This window comes from Nothobranchius furzeri, chromosome 6, assembly GCF_043380555.1.
Source record: "Nothobranchius furzeri strain GRZ-AD chromosome 6, NfurGRZ-RIMD1, whole genome shotgun sequence".
Lineage (NCBI taxonomy): Eukaryota > Metazoa > Chordata > Actinopteri > Cyprinodontiformes > Nothobranchiidae > Nothobranchius > Nothobranchius furzeri.
Window position 1 is genome coordinate 54,426,383 of NC_091746.1, and position 19,564 is coordinate 54,445,946.

Genomic DNA, 19,564 nt, shown 5'->3' on the forward strand with positions numbered 1-19,564 from the left:
TGTGTGTGTGTGTGTGTGTGTGTGTGTGTGTGTGTGTGTGTGTGTGTGTGTGTGTGTGTGTGAGACTCTTATCCCACAGTCATTATGGGGACAAACCAAAAAAGCAGCTAGAAGGGGCCCGCTGGAGAGGCTGCTGCCACAAAGGCAAACAGAGGAGTGTGTGGTAATCAGCAGGACGATGACTCTGGGTTGTCCTGTGCCAGTCATCTAGAAAGTTCTGCACTTAACTCTCAGCCCCGAGATCCAGGCCAAGTGACTCAACCCAGCAAATAAGCATTATGAAGTCTGACAGGATTTTTGGGTCCTAATGAGAAGCAGGGTGGGTTCTGGGAGCGTGTCGGCTTCAGGCTCACAGATTGTGCTTATGGGCAGTTTTGGATGAAACATGTCTGTTTATTTTGTCTTTATCTCATTTTAAATCATCTGCTAACATTCCAAAAGCCAACCCCCCCCCCCCCCCCCCTTAAAAGATTTCATCCAGTTTTTGGTTAATTTGATGAATTTTTAATCGATCGTGATCTTTTTGGTCACGGAGTGATTTTCTTTTAGTTTTTATCTGCGCTGAAAGCTAATAGCGATGTGATCACAATCTGAAATTAAAGTGTTAGAGTTTATCAGCAAACACAAAGTACAACACAAGCTGATGGGAATGTCATCTATTTTTATGGCTTCGTACTAAATTGGTGAAAGTGATCAGCTTGAGTTTGATGAGGAGGAAGTGCTGGGAGGAAATGATCCACTCTGGATGGGGAGCAGCATTCAAAAGGCTCCTCTCATCTTGATTTTTAATCAAAGGGATTCAGGTTTTTTTGTTTGTTTGTTTGTTTTTGGTTTTTTGGTGCACACTGACGAACAAATAAAGGCATTCACGTTACATCTTGTGTTTAAAGCTGAAATTCTGAAATAGAACAAAGTGTGACAGGGTGAGCATCCTGTCACTGTATCCCGATTGACCATGCGCCCTGGATACTTGGCCATGGGGACATCCCAGTTCAGTCCATGGAACAGTGGACAAGTGTCCTTCTGGAGATGGGGAAGTCAACCTCGGCACCTTGCATTCATTCATTTAGATTCAGAAAAAGAAAGAAGCAGGAATAAAAAATCTCCAAAAATTAGTTTCTTAGAAATGTTTGTTTTAAAAACATTTTAAATCTAAAGTAAAAAGAAAAACATTTGTTCAAAATGGCGTCTAACAAGCACCAGTTGTTCTGTTCTGGTTTATCTCTGCAGGACTGCTGACTGGTTAGCACGCGTGAATCTCACCTGGGAGTCCAAAGATAAAATCCCACCCAGGCCCTCGTTTCTCCACCTTGCCACACCCTGTCACAAAATCACCAACAGTCAAGCACGGTGGAGGTGGTGTGATGGTCTCAGACCACTTGATGAATTTTGCTCTCTACCAGAAAATCCTGAAGGAGAACGTCTGAGTTTTGACCTTCAGCGCACGTGGCTGAATCAAAACAATCCTGAACAGAAGAATGGATCAAACATCCTCCAACATAAAAGTTTCTGTCTGTTTGGCTTAATTCATGTTGACCCTTAAAGTTTTTACTCGTTACATTTATCTTGATCTATTCTTAGTTAGTCCTAGTCATCTAAACCAGCTGGTTTTAACTGATGATGATGAGCTAAAGGGAATATTAGTTATGCTTGAACTTGTACATTAAAACAAAAATAAAATGTTTTTTGTCCAAATCTCATTATAACGTAAAGTTAAAGGTGTGGGACACTGAAGAAACTTTTTTCATGATTATTTCTAATTATTACCAGTCACTCAGAGTTTTTCATACAAGCTGAACATGAAGTTAGTCTCCTACACCTATCTCCTGCATTAGCTTCTGACAGAAAATAGACAGTGAAACTCTAGGATTGAAAAACCTTGACAGATCTACATCACACTGTCACTTAGCCTTCACGGACTCACCCATCTTGACTCACAACGGGGAAGGCTGTTGTTGGTTCAGCGTCCAGGAAACAGAAGAAATTGTCTCTGCTAGTAGAAGCTGAGCATTATCTTTAGCATCTCCACCACACTAAAAAACTCCAGGCTTGAGTAATTTGTGTAGATAAATAAATGACTCCGGCAACAGTGTCGGCTTGTCGTTTCACTCCCCATTTTTTCTTCTTGTATCTTGTATTGCTAAAATAGTTCCTTGCATTTCTGAAGCCCAAACAAAAAGCCTGAATTTGTTCATGTTGAACGTTTTATTTCTGGAACGTCGTAAGATCAGACGACCTGAAACGCCGCCGTCAAGGAACTTGAGAACCTCAAATGATGGAACCTTCCTCAGATTTCAACATCTAATCTCCCACAAAGCACCTGAAAACAAATGTGCCAGTCAAACAGAGCAAAGTGGTCAAACAGAGGCTGTTTCTGTCAGATCGCTCTATTAAACGACACACAGGGCCTGGAGGCAGGAAGCTACTGTTGACTGCAAGACATCAAGAAAAACGCACCTTTCTAAGCACACACACACACACACACACACACATGCACACGAGACGATAACATCTTCCAGGTATCGGGTCCTGCCCTGAAGGAGGGAGATGACCTGCAGAGGTTCGGGGAGTCGAGCTGACAAACACCTTATTCACCCTCTGTATTGATTTTACTGATTCGTCTACAATTAAAGATCATGAAAATATTTAAAGTTTAGAACAAAATTTGGAATTTTTTTTGGGAAATGAAAGGTAAGATGGAGGAGATTAAACCTCAAACATGAACCCATGAAGCTGTGATTTTTAGATCTCACTCAGTTTATTTGTCCTGCATCGAGTGTGTGTGTGTGTGTGTGTGTGTGTGTGTGTGTGTGTGTGTGTGTGTGTGTGTGTGTGTGTGTGTGTGTGTGTGTGTGTGTCTGTGTGTGTGTGTGTGTGTGTGTGTGTGTGTGTGAGTGTGTGTGTGTCTCTGTGTGTGTGTGTGTGTGTGTGTGTGTTTGTGTGTGTGTGTGTGTCTGTGTGTGTGTGTGTGTCTGTGTGTGTGTGTGTGTGTGTGTGTGAGTGTGTGTGTGTGTGTGTGTGTGTGTGTGTGTGTGTGTGTGTGTGTGTGTGAGTGTGTGTGTGTGTCTCTGTGTGTGTGTGTGTGTGTGAGTGTGTGTGTGTGTGTGTGTGTGTGTGTGAGTGTGTGTGTGTGTCTCTGTGTGTGTGTGTGTGTGTGTGAGTGTGTGTGTGTGTGTGTGTGTGTGTGTGTGTGTGTGTGTGTGTCTCTGTGTGTGTGTGAGTGTGTGTGTGTGTGTGTGTGTGTGTGTGTGAGTGTGTGTGTGTGTCTCTGTGTGTGTGTGTGTGTGTGTTTGTGTGTGTGTGTGTGTGTGTGTGTGTGTGTGTGTGTGTGTGTGTCTCTGTGTGTGTGTGTGTGTGTGTGCGTGCGTGAGTGCGTGCGTGCGTGTGCGTGTGTGTGCGTGCGTGTGTGTGTGTGTGTGTGTGTGTGTGTGTGTGTGTGTGTCTGTGTGTGTGTGTGTGTGTGTGTGTGTGTGTGTGTGTGTGTGTGTGTGTGTGTGTGTGTGTGTGTGTGTGTGTGTGTGTGTGTGTGTGTGTGTGTGAAGAGGGCAAAAAGAGGTCATGCGTTGAAATGCCCTTAAGCAAGGCAGTTACCTTAACTCCACTCAAGAGGCTCCTTTAACTTGCAAAAAAGTAAACATCACTGAGGAGCTGTTCTCGTTTCAACTGGATCTGATAACAGAGAGAAATGAAAAGGTTAGATTGTTCAAATATGCTTCCCGTCACTGCAAAAATACATCAGTAAATGTGTATTTTTGCTAAAATACGTGCAGAAAAAGTGCAGAAATTGGTGGTAAAAGCAGGTGAGGATTAAACACGATGTTCATTTCTTCTGAAGATGTGATCTGAGTCTGAGAGGGATAAAAACAAACTCCTGAAAGGACCACAGAGGAATTTCAAGGACCCTGGACTGTGGAAGACACTTGACAACAGACAGGAGTCAAAAGCAAAGAATGAAGATGGAGAACGAGAACGAGGAGGGGCAAAGACACCAAGGATGAGACGGTGGGATGAATGAAGTGTTTTTGCAGAGAAAAGATGAGGAGTAGAGGGTGCAGGACCTCAGAGGCAGGTTGGGAATGATCATCAGGAGGAGCACAGGCAGCGGTGGGGTTGATTTCAGCTCCGTTTTATGGACAGGCAGTGGTTGTAGTTGGAATGAAGTGGGACTTTTAGATGAAGTGGAAGAACTTAGAAAAGAGAAACAAGTTCTAGAGCCACTAACCATCTCGGCCCTTGCCTTTTTAATTCTCCAGCCAGGCCTGACGGAGTCGAGCGCCTCTCAAGAATGGAGGAACGCAGATGGAACAAAAACAGGCCGTCTCCTTGGGAAGGACGCAGAGCCCCTCTGACCAGTGGTTATTGTTGGAGAGCAATGGCACTCCAAAGGGACAAGACCACCACGGCCGGCCGCTGAAGTCATGCTCTACAAACCATGTGGAGAAGAGCTTTGACTCCAGAGCTCCTCTGTGATGCCAGACTGAGGCCTTCAGGATGATCAGACATTTAAATCCAACCAGAACAATAATAAAAATCGTTGTGTCTGGATGAGATGCTTTGCTGCAGGCCCAACGCCACCTTGCTGCATGCCAACCCTGGTCTCTCCACCCCAAGGCTTCTGTCACTCATGAGGTCAATCAGTCATTTCCATCTGCAGAGTCTGACTTTATCTTAACGGGCTGTTGTTGTGTTTCCTGAATGAATGAGGGTATCCCCATTAACATGTTAACTAACAGTCCCCCCGATGTCCTACAGGGATAAATGAGGTTCACCTGTTCTCCGTGTCCTCACCCAGATCTGGGAAATATGTGTTTGTATTAACTGTATCTTCATGCTGTGGAGTTATGATCAGGCTGCAATCCCTGACAGGGAAAATAGGATGTAAAATACTATGGATTCTCTTTTGTTGTTTTTTTTTTTTTATTCTTGTTTCAGATTTAAACATAAAATATGCTGAGTTGCATGAAGATTCACCACATTTCGGCTCACAAAATCTCTTCATGCACTCAGAAAAGACAATTGTTTATGAAGACTTTGGAGTTTTCTTCTACCACAGGTGAAACATGTCCAGCCGATAAAGCGACAAGCACTATAATTTTTGCTCTTTTTGTGTAAAAAAAGGAAAAACAAACAAAAGAGGTATTTTTAAATAAAATGAAAACCAGTGTGACATACGCTGAACAAGCTCACAAAAAGCTCTAAATCAGGTTGTTTAACACGATAAATATCATTTCACAAATCATGACGAGAAGTAACATTTTATTTTAGATTAATCCTTCATTTGTAACAGTACCATTCTTTTCAGAAGCAGTCATGTTTTTTGTTTACATTAATTAAAAGAAAAGTTGAGTTTGAGCCTCTGCTCAGATGTGCTGTTCCACAGCGCCCTCTTGTGGTGAATGTGTGGAAGGCACATCCTGGTCACAGGTGTATTTGCTGCAGCGGTAAAAAGAATCAAATATTCCAACAAAAATAAGTTATACCCGTACATTTTAGACCTCTCAACAGCTGACTCTTGGTCTGGCCTCCAATATTAAAGGTTTTCCAGAACTTGGAGGGTTTTTTTTTTTTTTTTTTTTGTAAAAGTGCAAAAGACAAAAATGAATTAAAAAAACCTTCTTTGGGGGTTTCCACATGGAGTCTTTGGAGATTTTCTCTTTTTTCCACAGAAATGTTCTTTAAAACTGCTCAGGCCTCTTTATTCCTTCGAGGAACGACTGTTTTGCGATAAGTCCGCCTCTCAGAGACGTTGCGTTTGACTTTTATCACTGGAGCGGCGATCTCCAGCTCCAGAGAAGGGCTGGAGTGAGACCTTTTTAGCACGGGCTCCTCCGGCTCTTTGCTCCTTACAGTGTCTGCACACACCACTTTGTCAAACAGGTTCAGGTCTGCTGCGCTCAACTGGTGATCGGTCAGCTTCACACTCTCCCAGGCCTCCAGCATCTGGATGTAGATCTCATAGCGACACACCTGTGATCGAACATCAGACATCTGAGTCATCTGTGGGTCATTACACACTCATTTCTGTAAACACGCACAGCAGCTTGGGCACCTCGTGATGTAGGTACTCAGTTCTGAGACGATGCTCCTCCAGATCTCTGGCTTTGGCTTTTTTGGGATCTGGAACGTTTTCCTCCTGGTTTAATAGGTCGGCTTTAAAGGACTCCAGCTTTCCTTTGTGAAACTGCAGCTGACGTTCCTGTTCAGGGACAAGAAAACACTTCAACAACAAAAGCAACCAGAGCTGCACGTTTTAAGCCCTCAGACAGAATTAGTAATAAAAAACTAAAATCTTGCTTATCTGTATCTTTCTGTATTTCATTTAAGGCACATGCTGAATGGTTACAGAGAAGTCGTATTCTGGCTTGAGTAAAAGAAATAAATCAAACCTCTGAGGTTCAGCAGAGCGTTTTATTTGAGTCATCATACATTCAAAGTTAAAAATAACTAAATATATATTCTTTACATAGTTTAATGATCTACATTTATGTACTAGTGTTAGAAACTGAGATGAAACGTTCCCAGGGATACCGAACTGTCGTGGGATGATAGATATCTATATTATGATAGGAGTCCCCTGAAACCTCTTCTTTTATTCCATGACCCTAAACAACGACATTAATATTCATAAATGTTTCCATGTTTTAGCTGGTGGACATTAAAAAGAAAACTCTACACTGAAACAGAGAAATGTGTATACAGTAGATGAAACTGTTACAACACATTTAGGTGAAACATTTTAGAGAGTAGAAGAGGAGCCGTGCATACCAGAGGATGGGCAGACTGCGAGGCAGGGAGGATCGGCCTGAAAAACCTCCTCTGAGACCCGACGGCAGAGGGGAACGGAGGTGAGGAGCGAAGAGCCGAAACTAAGTTAATGCGGCTGATCCACAAATTCATCTCCAATTCGGATCTGAGAAAAGGAAAAGAGTAGATGCTTTAGTGACAAAGAGCTCTCTGGATCACACTCCTGATCTAGTCACTCACGAGGCCTGAAAGAGAAAAATCCTCCAATCGGCCGTCTGCAAGCGAAACACGTGTGGCCTCTTGGTGTATTCTGCTGCTTGTTCGGCCAGAGAGTGATGCACGCTCACCACCTCCTCACAAGCCGTCTGATCCCTACGATAATCGCTCTGAGGGACAACACAGACACAAAGGAGGTGAAGTAAAATATCTTCTGATCAGCAAAACCGCAGGAGCAGATTTACCCACCTTCTGTAAGGACAGGACCATTCCCTTCAGGACTCCATAAAACGTCTTCCAGCCTCTTTTTCCCCAAGGTGCTGCACACACACACACACACACACAGTGAATGTTGATAGTATTATTCTACATCGTCTATCTAAACCAGGGTTCGGCAACCTGTTCCCATCAAAGAGCCATTATTACCCGTTTCCCACAATAAAGAAAACACTGGGAGCCACAGCAGCCACGGCGTTGTGGGCGGGGCCTACCCTCAGAGAGCAGAGAGCTGCTTTAACCAATCACAACAGGTGACAGCAGCCAGTACCGGTCGCTCGTGTACGTCAAAGTTATCTTTCATAAAAAGATAATCAATAAAACGATTTATATAAAGTGGATCCAGAAGCTGTAGCCCGTCTCTGCCTACAATATTTTGATATTTTTCACCCTGTTGATGGTTTTACTGAGCAGGTGCCACTTTTGTCATACGTTTCTTTTTAAAACATGTTTAGACTGTTCAGAATACAAATCCAGGCTCTGTCACGTTTGATTGTTGTAATTAAACTTTGTAGGTGAGGAAGGTCAGAAAAGGATCCGATCATTTTGTTTTTCCCTCGTTTACAGTGACGGAGATAACGGCGCAGTGTGCCTGGCTCTGGTGTTAATCACATTTAATTATATCTCTTTGCAACAATTTTCACAAGAAAAGAGAACAGTTAAAAGCAGGGCTTGTGTTGACCGGACAGTTCCCGTATTTGACTGTTTATTTTGACGGAGAAAGAATAGAAAGAATTACCCCGACGCATGCAGACGAACTCACATTTTATTCGTTTCGCGCAGATGTAGCTAAATCACTCAAGAAATGATTCCCATCTGAGCTGGACACTGAGCTCAGCGCAGCTCGCTGTCAACGCGTACGTACAGCGCACAGCGAGCTGAAGATGTGGAGAGGGACTTGGAGCGCGTCGCAGAACCAGAGCGCATGCAGGAAGATTCCTCCGATTGAAGCGAGACTTGTCACTTAGAAAATGTTCCCTGATGATGAAACTTTGGCTGAATAGTGCTTGTTCCTGTCTCCAATGTGGCGACACATCCAGGAGCCGTCTGAGGAGAATCCCAGAATCTCACAACCTTGTCAGCTCAGAAGCGCCTATGATTACGCACAAGCGTGACGCGTCAACCCGGTCTCACAGTAAGACCGGGTTGGAACTGTTCAGATTCACGCAGACAATCTTTACATTTAGAATTGGCATACAGATGTAAAATTAATGCAGTAAAATGTAAAGCATTTTATTTAAATATCCATTCATTATTTTACAAGCACAGAGAGCCGCATCAGATGGATGGAAGAGCCGCATGCGGCTCCAGAGCAGCGGGTTGCCGATCCCCGAGTTAGATAGTCAGTAGTTGTTTTAAATTTAAATTGTGCAGAAATGTGAGTCACAGCTGATAACATCAGGCTGCTTCTGCACTCAGTATCAGGTAGTCACAGATGTCTAAGATAGCAGATTAGCTCTTTGATGCCCCTGAGGATTTTAGAGACTCCAGATGCTCCTAAAACTTTTAATGAGTGTTTTTTATGAGTGATCCTTAATGGATCCTTTCACCAGCTTTTATTTTGACAAGACATGGTCATGCATCCCCTTCTTTTCAAACGCAACAATAAATTCAAGTTATTCTCATATAATAATATGATGTGTGTGGCGGCAGGTGAAATCAATGTTTAGCCCATTATAATTAATCAAATGGACAGTTAGAAAATGACTACATTTCTAAAACAATTAATATTTTCCCTTTCCCAAATAAACAGTTTTACAGATAAAGTCAATTATCTAATTTACAGATGAATTAGATTATAGTAATACTTCAATAAATACACAACCCTACCATCTGGCCTTATTTGCCTTTTACTTTGACATTAGTTAGTTTTCCAGCTAGTTTTAGGTCTGTGTGTGCCTTTAAAGGTTTGGAACACCCTTTTAATCAATACTTGTGCAGTGGTCTCCAGTAGGAATGAATGTCTTGTAACTCGTACTCTGGGGAAAAACACTGCGGCACCATTTCCAGGAACTAGAAGTGAGCCACGTCACAGCTGAGCTCCAGACAGCAGATTTGGAGTCTAATTTCCTGATATTTGTACATCTTGCCTCTGATTGGCTAACAGCGATGTGACCCTACCACTGACTCTGCTTGCTCTGCAACATGGATGTTTTATCTCCACAAACAACACAAGCCTGGAGGAGCTTCTGCTGTGTGGTGAAGTTGCTAATGTTAACGGTTAGCTTCTACTACTCCACATGTTCTCTGCTGACTCCTGGATGCCAAACCAACAACAATGTTCCCCGTCGTGAGTCAAGATGGGTGAGTCCATGAATTTTAAGTGACAGTGTGACGTAGATCTGTCAGGCTAATGCAGAAGATAGGTATAGGAGACTATTTTCATGTTCAGCCTGCATGAAAAACTCAGAGTGACTGATTATAATCAGAAATAATAATTTAAAAATGTTTTTTTTTTTCGGTATTGCACACCTTTAAAGCTTGCATACCTCAAAGTGCAATACTCAGTTCCATCAGTAGGTGGCACTAACAGACGTAGAAAACTTATTTGAATATGAGAACAAATAAACACATCAAAGTCGTTGAAGTTTATCTGTGACAATGTTAAAGTCTGTCCCATTTCAACCTTCCCCTGGAAATAAAGGAACTGGGGATCGGGGTCCATCCAGACAACAACTAGCGACAGGCTGGACTCGGCAGATCCAAGAATTGTCTACATCCATTCTATTGTGTCTCATACTGGCTCTGTTTGTGTCTCACTCACTGCGCTTTCCGTTGATGTCAGCGTGGAGCTTCCGCTGCAGGAATCCCTCTTTGACCACGGGGGCCGTCTTGTCATAAGGTACATCCTGGAAGGGGTTGGATTTAGAACGCAGTGGCGCAGTTTCTTCTGTGTTCTCATCCACCAGGTTCTTCAGCTCCTCCTCATCTCTTTAAGACACAACCAGAGGATTACAGGACTGGGACTTAAATGTCTAATGTATGCTTCAGGTGGTGTTTTACGACTTACACAGCCCACTCCAGAGGTTTACTCTTTATGGAATTGTAAACACTCTGCAAAATACACGGAGAGAGAAAATAAAAACTGCTTCATCGTTTAGAACAATCAGGTTCAGGGTTTCCTTCAGGTTTCAGTTACTTTCAGTAGGTCCTTGTTGAAGTTTTCTCCCTCATTCATCCCGTCCAAGTTGGACACGAACTTGTAGCATGACATCGACTTTCCCACAATCTGTTATTAAATGAGTGTGTACAAAAAAGTTGCTTATTCACCCAACACAGAATCAAAACACAGCACTGCTCCTCTTACCTGTCCGTGCAAGTCAGTGTTGAGGAGCATCAGGGCGCACGTCAGAGCCAACACGGCCCCTGGGGATAGAAAGAACAGAGAAACGCTGATACACACACACACGGGCTGTATGGTCGAGCGTGGAACAACCCGATCACAACTGTCTGACCTGGAGATGCGTAAGTGTCTGGGTTGCACTGATGGAAGCGGTTGGAGAAATGCTGAAGGACTCGTTCTCTCTCCTGACTCTCTCCTATCAGCAACACTTCCATCAGAAAAGACCTGAACGTGAAGGAATGAAAGAAAATGTACACATTGCTCAATGTCTTATGATGGTGCTTCTCACGATCCGAGTTCCTGCAGCTCTCACCGGAGGGCTTGATCCAGAGTTTGGTCGGTGAAGTCAAAGAACGTCAGGTATTCTTCTCCAACGGCGCGACTGAAGGCATTACTGAAAAAGAAAAAACACATTCTGTGTAAGTTCCCTTGAGAAAGTGTGGCTGGAACCAACTACTGAAGGTCAGCCTAGAGCTCCTAATATGGACATAATCATCATATGTAGAGTTTAGATCTGGCCCTACTCTTTGTCCAGATGCTTCACCACATCCGCCCGCTCCACCTCTTCCAGGTTAAAGAGCCGCTCAGCGAGTCGACGGGCCTTCACTCTGTCCACCTCTCCTCCGTTCATATAAGCCGTCTCCAAGCCGCGGCGTTGCTCTCCATTAGCCATGACACCTTCAGTATCTTCAGCCTGCTCCAACATCTCCACTGGTTGGTCCACCTGGTTTAAGTCAGCCTCCTCCATCTGCTGTGAGACCTCAGACTCAGGAGACAGCTGCTCTGTGGTCTCTGACTCATTCGTCTGCTCAGATTGTTCTGTGATTTCCATTGCAGCACAAACGCTCTGCTCTGGCTGTGAAAGGCCCTCTGCTTTCTCCGTGTTTTCAGACTGGGTCGACTGGTCTCTCAGTTCCATCTCCGGAGAGATCTCCAGTTCCTGTGACTGGTTCATGTTCTCTGCTGGAATCCTTTCAGCCATCACCTGTTCCTCTGCCTGTTCAGGCTGCTCGGGGTCCCGGAACGCTGTTTGATCACACTCTTGTTGCTCTAAACGAGAAGTCTCCTGCAGATTTACAGTCCCCTCTTCTCTCTCTAGAGGGTTTTCTAACTTCTCTGGGTTTTCGGCCTCTTGTACTGCAGCTTCTTCATTGTTGGCAGCAGCCTCTGGAAGTTTCACATTCTGATCTGCATCATCGTGCATGTCAAACTCCTCGTTCTGAGTTGTTAGATCTTCCTTTAACTTCTCCTCCTCTTCCTCTGAGTGCTCATCATTCTCCAAGAATCCTGGTGGCTCTTCTGGATCTATCAGTTCACCTGTAGGTACGTTCAGTACAGAGCTGTCGACTGGCACTGGCTCCACAAGTGCCTCCCTAGAAAAATGTGGATAAAATATGAACTTGGATTATCGTCAGAACAACACATGATAAAATAAATAATTATTTAAATACCTTCTGAGGTAAGAATTGTCTGAACATTTAGGAAAAACTGCTGAAATTGGACGATTTATGGTTCTCAGTGCATAAAGAGACAGTCTGTATTTTACCCGGCGATAGGGGGTAGTACATACCGAAATCATTGCAAGCAAGTGGTAGTTTTATGTTTACCTAAGATCTTACCAATGGATGGCCATTAGGGTCAAAAATCCCTGGGAGTGCAACCTCCAGTAAAACAACAAGCACATCAGACGCCCCTTCATCACTGGCAACAAGTGAAGAGGTAAAAAGAGGTTCGATCCCCAGTGAGTCGTGGAGGATGGCTGCTTATACTGAGCCAGGATCCTCTGGAGGTTTCTTCCTGTTAAAAGGGAGTTTTCCTCTCCACTGTCGCCACATGCTTGCTTAGTATGAGGATTGCTGTAAAGTCACTGACACTAGTCAGTGACTTGATGCAATTTGCTGGGTTCCTTATATAGGAAACATTTTTTCTGACTGGCTTAATGAACTGACCTGAATTGGAATGTTTATTATGTGAAGTGCCTTGAGACGACTCTTGCCGTGATTTGGCGCCGTTTCGATTTGAACTGTTGCATGCCGGGAGAAGTGACGTCAACTCCCGGAGCTCTATATAAATAAAATTGAATTGAATTGAATTGAATTAAACGTGTAAAACAACAATGTTTATGAATGGAGAAGGTTTCGTAACCGCTTGTTACAAATCAGTAAATGCGTTTTGTCCTCACAGGTTCCTGTAGAAGGAGACACAGCATCTAATATAACGTCACCCAGAGACATACCTGCTCCCATGCATTTTAGACCTGATTTTTTGATTATATATTAGGAAGCCGCCAATAACTGGGCATCATTTTATTGACTTTCAGCAACATTTCAAAGGACATTTCCAGAGATTATTGGTAAAAACTACACAATGTCTGTGACTGCACCATCCAGTATTCCCACTGACTGATGGCAAGTGGTTGAGAGGACACACTACACACATTTCCAGTAGGAATCATACCAAGAGGGTGTGAAAAACATCATTCTAACATATTTCATGCATACTCAGGTCACGTGGGGCACAAAACCCACTTACAAAGCAACAATTCTGCAATTCTTTCTTGTCATATTTTATAGGTTCGACAATCTGACGGACCCTCCTCTCCAGAACCCCTGAATAGACCTTCCCAGGGAGGCTCAGAAGTGTGATCCCCCTGTAGTTGCAACACACTCTGCAATACCACTTTTCAAATAGGGGGACCACCACCCCAGTCTGCCAATCCAGTGGAGTTTCCCTCGAAGTCTACGCGATACTGCAGAGCTGCGTCACCCAACACAGCCCTACAATGTCCACTGGTTCCCTCAGGACCTGTTCAAAATTCTGTCAGAGGTGGGAATTAAACCTCATTCTGAAATGAGACTCCGCCAGTCGTTCCCAGCAGACCCTCACAATACATTTAGAACTGCCTGGTCTGACCAGCTTCCTCCCCCACCATCGAAGCCAACTTATCACCAGGTAGTGGTCAGTTGACAGCTCCGCCTCTCTCTTCACATGAGTGTCTAAGACATGCGGCCGCAGATCAGAAGAAACAGCAACAAAGTCAACCATCGAACTGCGGCCTAAGGTATTCTGGTGCCAAGTGCACATATGGAAACCTTTATGCTTGAACATGGTGTTCGTTGTGGATAATCTATGGTGTGCACAGAAGTCCAGTGACAAAACATCTCTCAGATTCACTTCAGGAAGGGCCATTCCTCCCAGCCACACCTCTCCAGGTCTCACCGTTGTTGCCCACATGAGCGTTTAAATCCCCAAGCAGAACAAGGGAGTGGCTTGAAGATGCGCTCTCTAGCACTTCCTCCAAGGACTCTAAAAAGGATGGGTAGTCTGAGCTGCAGTTTGGTGCATAAGCACAAACCACAGTCAGAACCAGTCCCCCCACACGAAGGCGGAGGGAGGCTACCCTCTCATTTACAAGGGTAAACCCCAACTTACAGACACCAAGATGGGGGGCAACTAGTATGCCCAACCCTGCTGGCACCTCTCAGTGGGAGCAACTCCAGTGTGGTAGAAAGTCCAACCCCTCTCAAGGAAACTGTTTCTGGAGCCAGAGCCATGTGTTGAGGTGAGTCCAACTATATCTAGCCGGAACATCTCAACCTCACCCTCATCTCACTCCTGCTCTTTTCCCACCAGAGGTGACACTGCAGAACTAACTTTTGTAGCCGAGGATCAGACCACCAAGGTCCATGCCTTCGGCTACCACCCGACACAAAATGCACCCGACACCTATGGCCCCTCCCACAAGTGGTGAGCTCATGGAAAGGGGGGTCCCACGTCTCATCTTTGAGCTGTGCTCGGCTGGAATCCATGGGTAAAATCCCGGCCACTAGGAGCTCGCCAGCGTAGCCCAACTCCAAGCCTGGCTCCAGAGGGGGGCCCTGGTGACCCGCGTCCAGGCAAGGGAACACTGTTCCCATTTGTATTGTTCTACATAAGGAGTCTATGGGCTGCACTTGTCTGATCCCTCACCTAGGACCTGTTTGCCATGGGGGACCCTACCAGAGGCATAAAGCCTCAGACAACATAGCTCCTAGGATCACTGGGACACTCAAACCCCTCCACCATGGCAAGGTGGCAGCCCGGTGAGCTGATCTTTCTTCTTTTTGAATAAAATGGTTTATTTTTTTAAATGTAACCATTGTTTTTATCCTTTTTATTGTGTTGTTCTTGTGAAGCGCCTCGTGATTTTTATCATGAGAGGCACTAAATAAAATATTGTTGAAATGATCAGAACTTTGGTTCAAAGGGAACCTTTTTGGATTGATAAACTACAAGCCACCAGACTTCCTGGTCTTCATGAGGAGTTGGATTTTTCTGTGTTTCTGTAGCAGGTCACTAGGATGGTGTCAATAATATTAGGCTTGACCGATATCCAGTACTTCAACAGGAATAAAGATTTGATTTTTTTAGGGTTTTTCTTTTTGTTACTATAAACATTTTTGTATCTGGATAAGATAATTTAGCTTAGCCTAGCTTAGCTTAGCTTAGCTTACCTTAGTTTAGTTTAGTTTAGTTTAGCTTAGTTTAGTTTAGTTTAGTTTTACTGTACAAGAACAACACAAAGAGACAATCTTACATTTAAGGACAATTCAACCTTGTTTTGTACAGAGGTTTTCTAGCCAAATGCTAATCAATGATCATAACATTCTGGAATACTCTCAGATGAACACCAGTGAGTGTACTGTTACACAGACTCATTATTTATTCAACAAATGCTGAAATGCAGAAGTAGCTTTGATAAACGGCCTCGCTGCATTTATGGAAATTCAGAAGAGAAGTAAAAAGCTGCTGAGAGTCAAATGTAGTTAAATAATCTAAACTGTGTGTGTGTGTGTGTGTGTGTGTGTGTGTGTGTGTGTGTGTGTGTGTGTGTGTGTGTGTGTGTGTGTTAGCACATTTTAAAATAGCTTGTTATAAATATAAATACTTCTTAATACCAAACTATTTCAAAAGAAATCTGAAAACTATTTAAACAACTAGAAAAGCAGCTAATTTATATCAAATCCAACAAAGCAAACACATTTTTACTTTATTTTTTACTTGCGTGTTCATCTGAGGTTTAATTTACCTTATTGTCAATCCCAGTGAGTACTTGATACTGTTGTAATTACCTGATGCAAAAACCTAACTGGAAGAGGGCGTACCAACCTTTTGTCATTAACTCATAAAAAACAAAGTCAGCTTTTTTTAACTCTAAGTTTCTTTTCATCGTTTACTTCTACATCATGCACAGATGTTTGATGTAAATGCTGACAGGATTCTTTGCACTATTCTGCCTTTGAACAGCACTCTAAAGGAAAAGCATGCATACAGTTTTACAACATATTGGCAAGCCTCAACCTGATCACCTAAAAGGCTCTTTCATCCTTGTTTAACAAACGTTGACAAAGCGCCGGTCTGTTCAACTTACTGTGTTAAAGTTTAGGCGAAGTCAGTAAGGTGTTGATAATGAGGATTTAATGTTCAATTAAACACATTTTACTCATAAAAATGAATAATAGTTTGATTGTTAGACAACATATGAGTTTTTTAAGAAATATTTATGTTTACTGTAGTTTTTTTAATGCTTTTCAAACCAGAATTTCACCACTGTTTAATATATTAGTTTAGATTACATTAAAATCAAAAAATTACATTTCTATTCACTCGGACGTTCTGACTTCGATGTTTATTTCTGTCGGTGATTCACCTTAAATTCACTTTTGTTCTCTTTAGTTTTAGTGTTAACAGAAACTTCCTGTTCCTTTTTTTAACACTCACCCATCTCTGACAGTTTCTGCCTCTACACGTTCTTCCTCGTTGTAAACGTTCGTCACACTTTGCTCTTCTCGAAGCTTGCTCCCATCCTCGACGAGAGTCCTTTCTTCCCCACAGAAGGCACACGTTAGACTTTGTCGTTGCTGACCATCACTGCTGCTCTCTTCATCGTTTCCTGATGATCTCTCTCCCTCTGAGTCTTCTTGCCCCGTCAGCAGAATGACCTGGTGTTCCTCTTCTTGTTTCGGATCTATAAAAGTGTCCACAACACCCTCTAAGCCACGAACATCCTCAGCTGGGTCTGTTACCTCCTTTGTTGGCGTCTGCTGGATTTCTATCAAATGTGACAAGAACGGGTAAACGTCACCAAAACACAAACACAGGGACGTACAAATGTTTCCTCTCAAACTGAAAGCGTACCATCGCTGCGCTCTAGCTCCTCGTGTGCTGAATCTTCCTTTTCCTGTGTCTTGGCTTCTTTCACATCTGCAGCATCACATGGTTGGACATTGCAACACAGGCCACTGAGCAAAAGCTGTGGGGGAAAATAACTTGTGATCTCATGGAGCTAAATTCTCGGATGTCATCTGACCAACATCGAGTCTGCTCATTCTGGCAGTTTTAGTAAAATAACTGACATAAAAGACAAAAACAGCGTGTGGATTGATATAAATAGATCCACTTTCAGCAGAAATATGATAACATTACAACTCCCTCCTGCTGCAGTTCACACTTACCTTAGGGTTAATTCCGAAGCATTCGATAGCTGAGTTTAAAATATCTTCATCTTCTTCTTCCTCTTGCCTGATAAGGCCTTGAAGGCGGTGGGAAGTGCCATTCAGAGTCCCCAGATCTAGCTCATTGGCCAGGCAGCTGTCTGTCAGTAAAGGAGTCTCTGTGGAGGAATCAGGTGTGTCCCATTTTACCATAGCAACAGAAAAGGGAGGACTGGAACAGGTGATGGGCTGAGGCGTCCATATCAGCTCTTCATACTGTTCTGCCTCCTCAGGAGCTGTGCATCCTGTCTTTGAGGACGAAGTGACTTCATTTGTCTCCTCTGTTCGGCATGTCTGCACCTCTGATTCACCCCAAACTACAAAACTCTGCTCTCCATTGATGCACGGTTGGTCTGCTAAGGTCTGTGAGTCCTGATGAAGCACAGCTTCTACAATATCTGGCAAAGAGGAACATGAGTTTTCCTCCTCCATTAGCTCCTCTCAACCTGCTCAGTTTTCCAGCCTCTGTGATTTGTGGTGAAAGGGGTTGGTGTTAATCTACAAGGCGCCGTCTGCTGCTGGATTAGAGGTGATCAGAGTGTAAGGTGCCATCCTTATGAGATCCTGAAGATGAGAAAAAGGACAAATTAACACTTAAAAAAGATTAATTGGCTGGTTTTTTCAACTTTGGATCAAAAACTTGTCTTATGAGAAGGTCTTCAAACAATCTGCCACGTCCCAAATGATACTCACCACCTCTACAGCAAAATAATCCCATTTCTGTTCGTTTTTGTTCCCAATTTTCCTACTTTGTCATCTCTGTGCGTTGCTGCAGAAATGCAGTGCACCAGAACGTCACAAAAGCACACTTCTACTTCCTGACTGTAGAAAATCAGCCATGCAAACGAGCAAAGAGAAGGAACGGAGGTGAGTACATTAAGACGGATTGAGAGTGGAGGCAGAGGGTGGGACTGAGGGGGCTGCTTCTGGTGGGAACTCCAACCGTTTGTATCCTCTGTTTATGGTTTTTATCACCATTGTGCACCATGGGGCTGGCTGATGGATAAAACTGTCTGAACTTGGCTTTACTTCCATGTTGTGAACACAAACAAAAATAAGCACGTTGCCCAGGAACACCATCAACAAACCGTGTTCTCCAACTTAACCCTCGTACAAGTTTGCTAAAGCAGCTGATGTTTCATTAACTCTGTCGTTTTGAATCGTTTGTTTTCTCCAGGACTTTTCTGACTATCTACATCATTCTATTCACATCACGCAGCCCAACATCCGGGACAGACCTTGACCACATTTCCTGTGTGGGTGCTCATTTCTCAGTTCCTGTCAAGGGTGCAACAATTGCTACAGCAGGGGAATTAACACAGATTAAGAAGGCAGGTTATATGCAATTAAATTTACTGTTTGGCATGAGAAACACCAGTCGACACATGATGATGATGATGAGATAGAGCATTTCATACATAGTTACGGCTCTCTGGAAGGTTTTTGTAACAATTGGGTGAATTAAAACAAAGATAGAAAAGAATAACAGGTATTTTCATAATAATATGAACTATTTGCAAATTAGGCAGCTCTGGTTTTAATCCAATCCATGAGAACAGCCACTGTTTCAAATAGCAACAAACTGGTTCCATCGGGTGTGATTTTATCTTTTCCAGTAATGTTTACAATGAGACTGAAACTTTCTAAAAGGAAGCATTTCTCTGTTTCAAAATAAAATTAAAAACTGTAACAGAAAAGCATCATAGGGGTTGAGCATCACTACGGAGAAGCTGCATACTAAGCATGGGAAGTTCTGACAGCAAGCCACAGGTTTAGGAAGTATACAACTAAAATGCCATACCTGCTGAAAATGGGTTAAAGAAATTGATTTTTGTCTGAAAAAATACAAAAGTGGACATGATATACAAGTACTGTTACTGAACACGATACTGGCTTGAATTTGAAAAAAACTGAAAAAGAAATCTCTTTCATAAAGAATCTGTTTGATTGTGAAGTATGACTTACCCCCTCCAGGCATCTAAAAGCAACATCATATGATCAACCCGCTTGTGAAGTTTTAAGTCAAGACTTGTGGGAGGGAAAAGCACCAACAGACCTGCCGCTGTGCATTCAGAGAAACCTTCTCTGAACAGCCACACTGAAGAGCAACAAGAACACCAAACCTATGGTGTATGAACCTGCTCCGCTTCACAAACAAGCCCCACATCTGCCATCTTTGGTCTTCTGTTTTCAGTCTTCCTGCCTACACCTCTGTCTCCCTCTCTTCTGCATGCTTCTCAGCAGAAAATTACAGGAACGATGAGGGGAAAGGGCCAGAGTGGCAGAACAAGTACAGAAATGCTTCTTTTTGATTGGTAGATGATTCAAGAGTTTAAAAGACACCTGAGAGGTCACGCCCACAACCCTGAAGGCATACAAGCAAACAGATACAGGTCAGGTAAGGGGAGTGGTTCAGCTTCATTCCAGCAGTGTGGCTAAACCAGTGGGTACT

General features: G+C 43.3%; 1 protein-coding gene across 1 annotated transcript; it reads right to left on the reverse strand.

Annotated features, from left to right (window-relative positions):
* Positions 1 to 5,236: 5,236 nt before the first annotated feature.
* On the reverse strand, positions 5,237 to 17,671 carry LOC107374250 (PH and SEC7 domain-containing protein 4). The gene is made up of 15 exons (XM_070552325.1): positions 17,074 to 17,671; positions 16,757 to 16,871; positions 16,340 to 16,670; positions 11,104 to 11,952; positions 10,893 to 10,973; positions 10,692 to 10,804; positions 10,544 to 10,602; positions 10,376 to 10,465; positions 10,247 to 10,290; positions 10,001 to 10,167; positions 7,210 to 7,280; positions 6,985 to 7,130; positions 6,766 to 6,910; positions 6,050 to 6,196; positions 5,237 to 5,967 (listed from the first exon to the last, which is right to left on the reverse strand). The coding sequence occupies exons 1-15, from the start codon at positions 17,542 to 17,544 to the stop codon at positions 5,686 to 5,688; spliced, it is 3,111 nt and encodes a 1,036-aa protein (XP_070408426.1). The 5' UTR covers positions 17,545 to 17,671; the 3' UTR covers positions 5,237 to 5,685.
* Between the last annotated feature and the right edge of the window lie 1,893 nt (positions 17,672 to 19,564).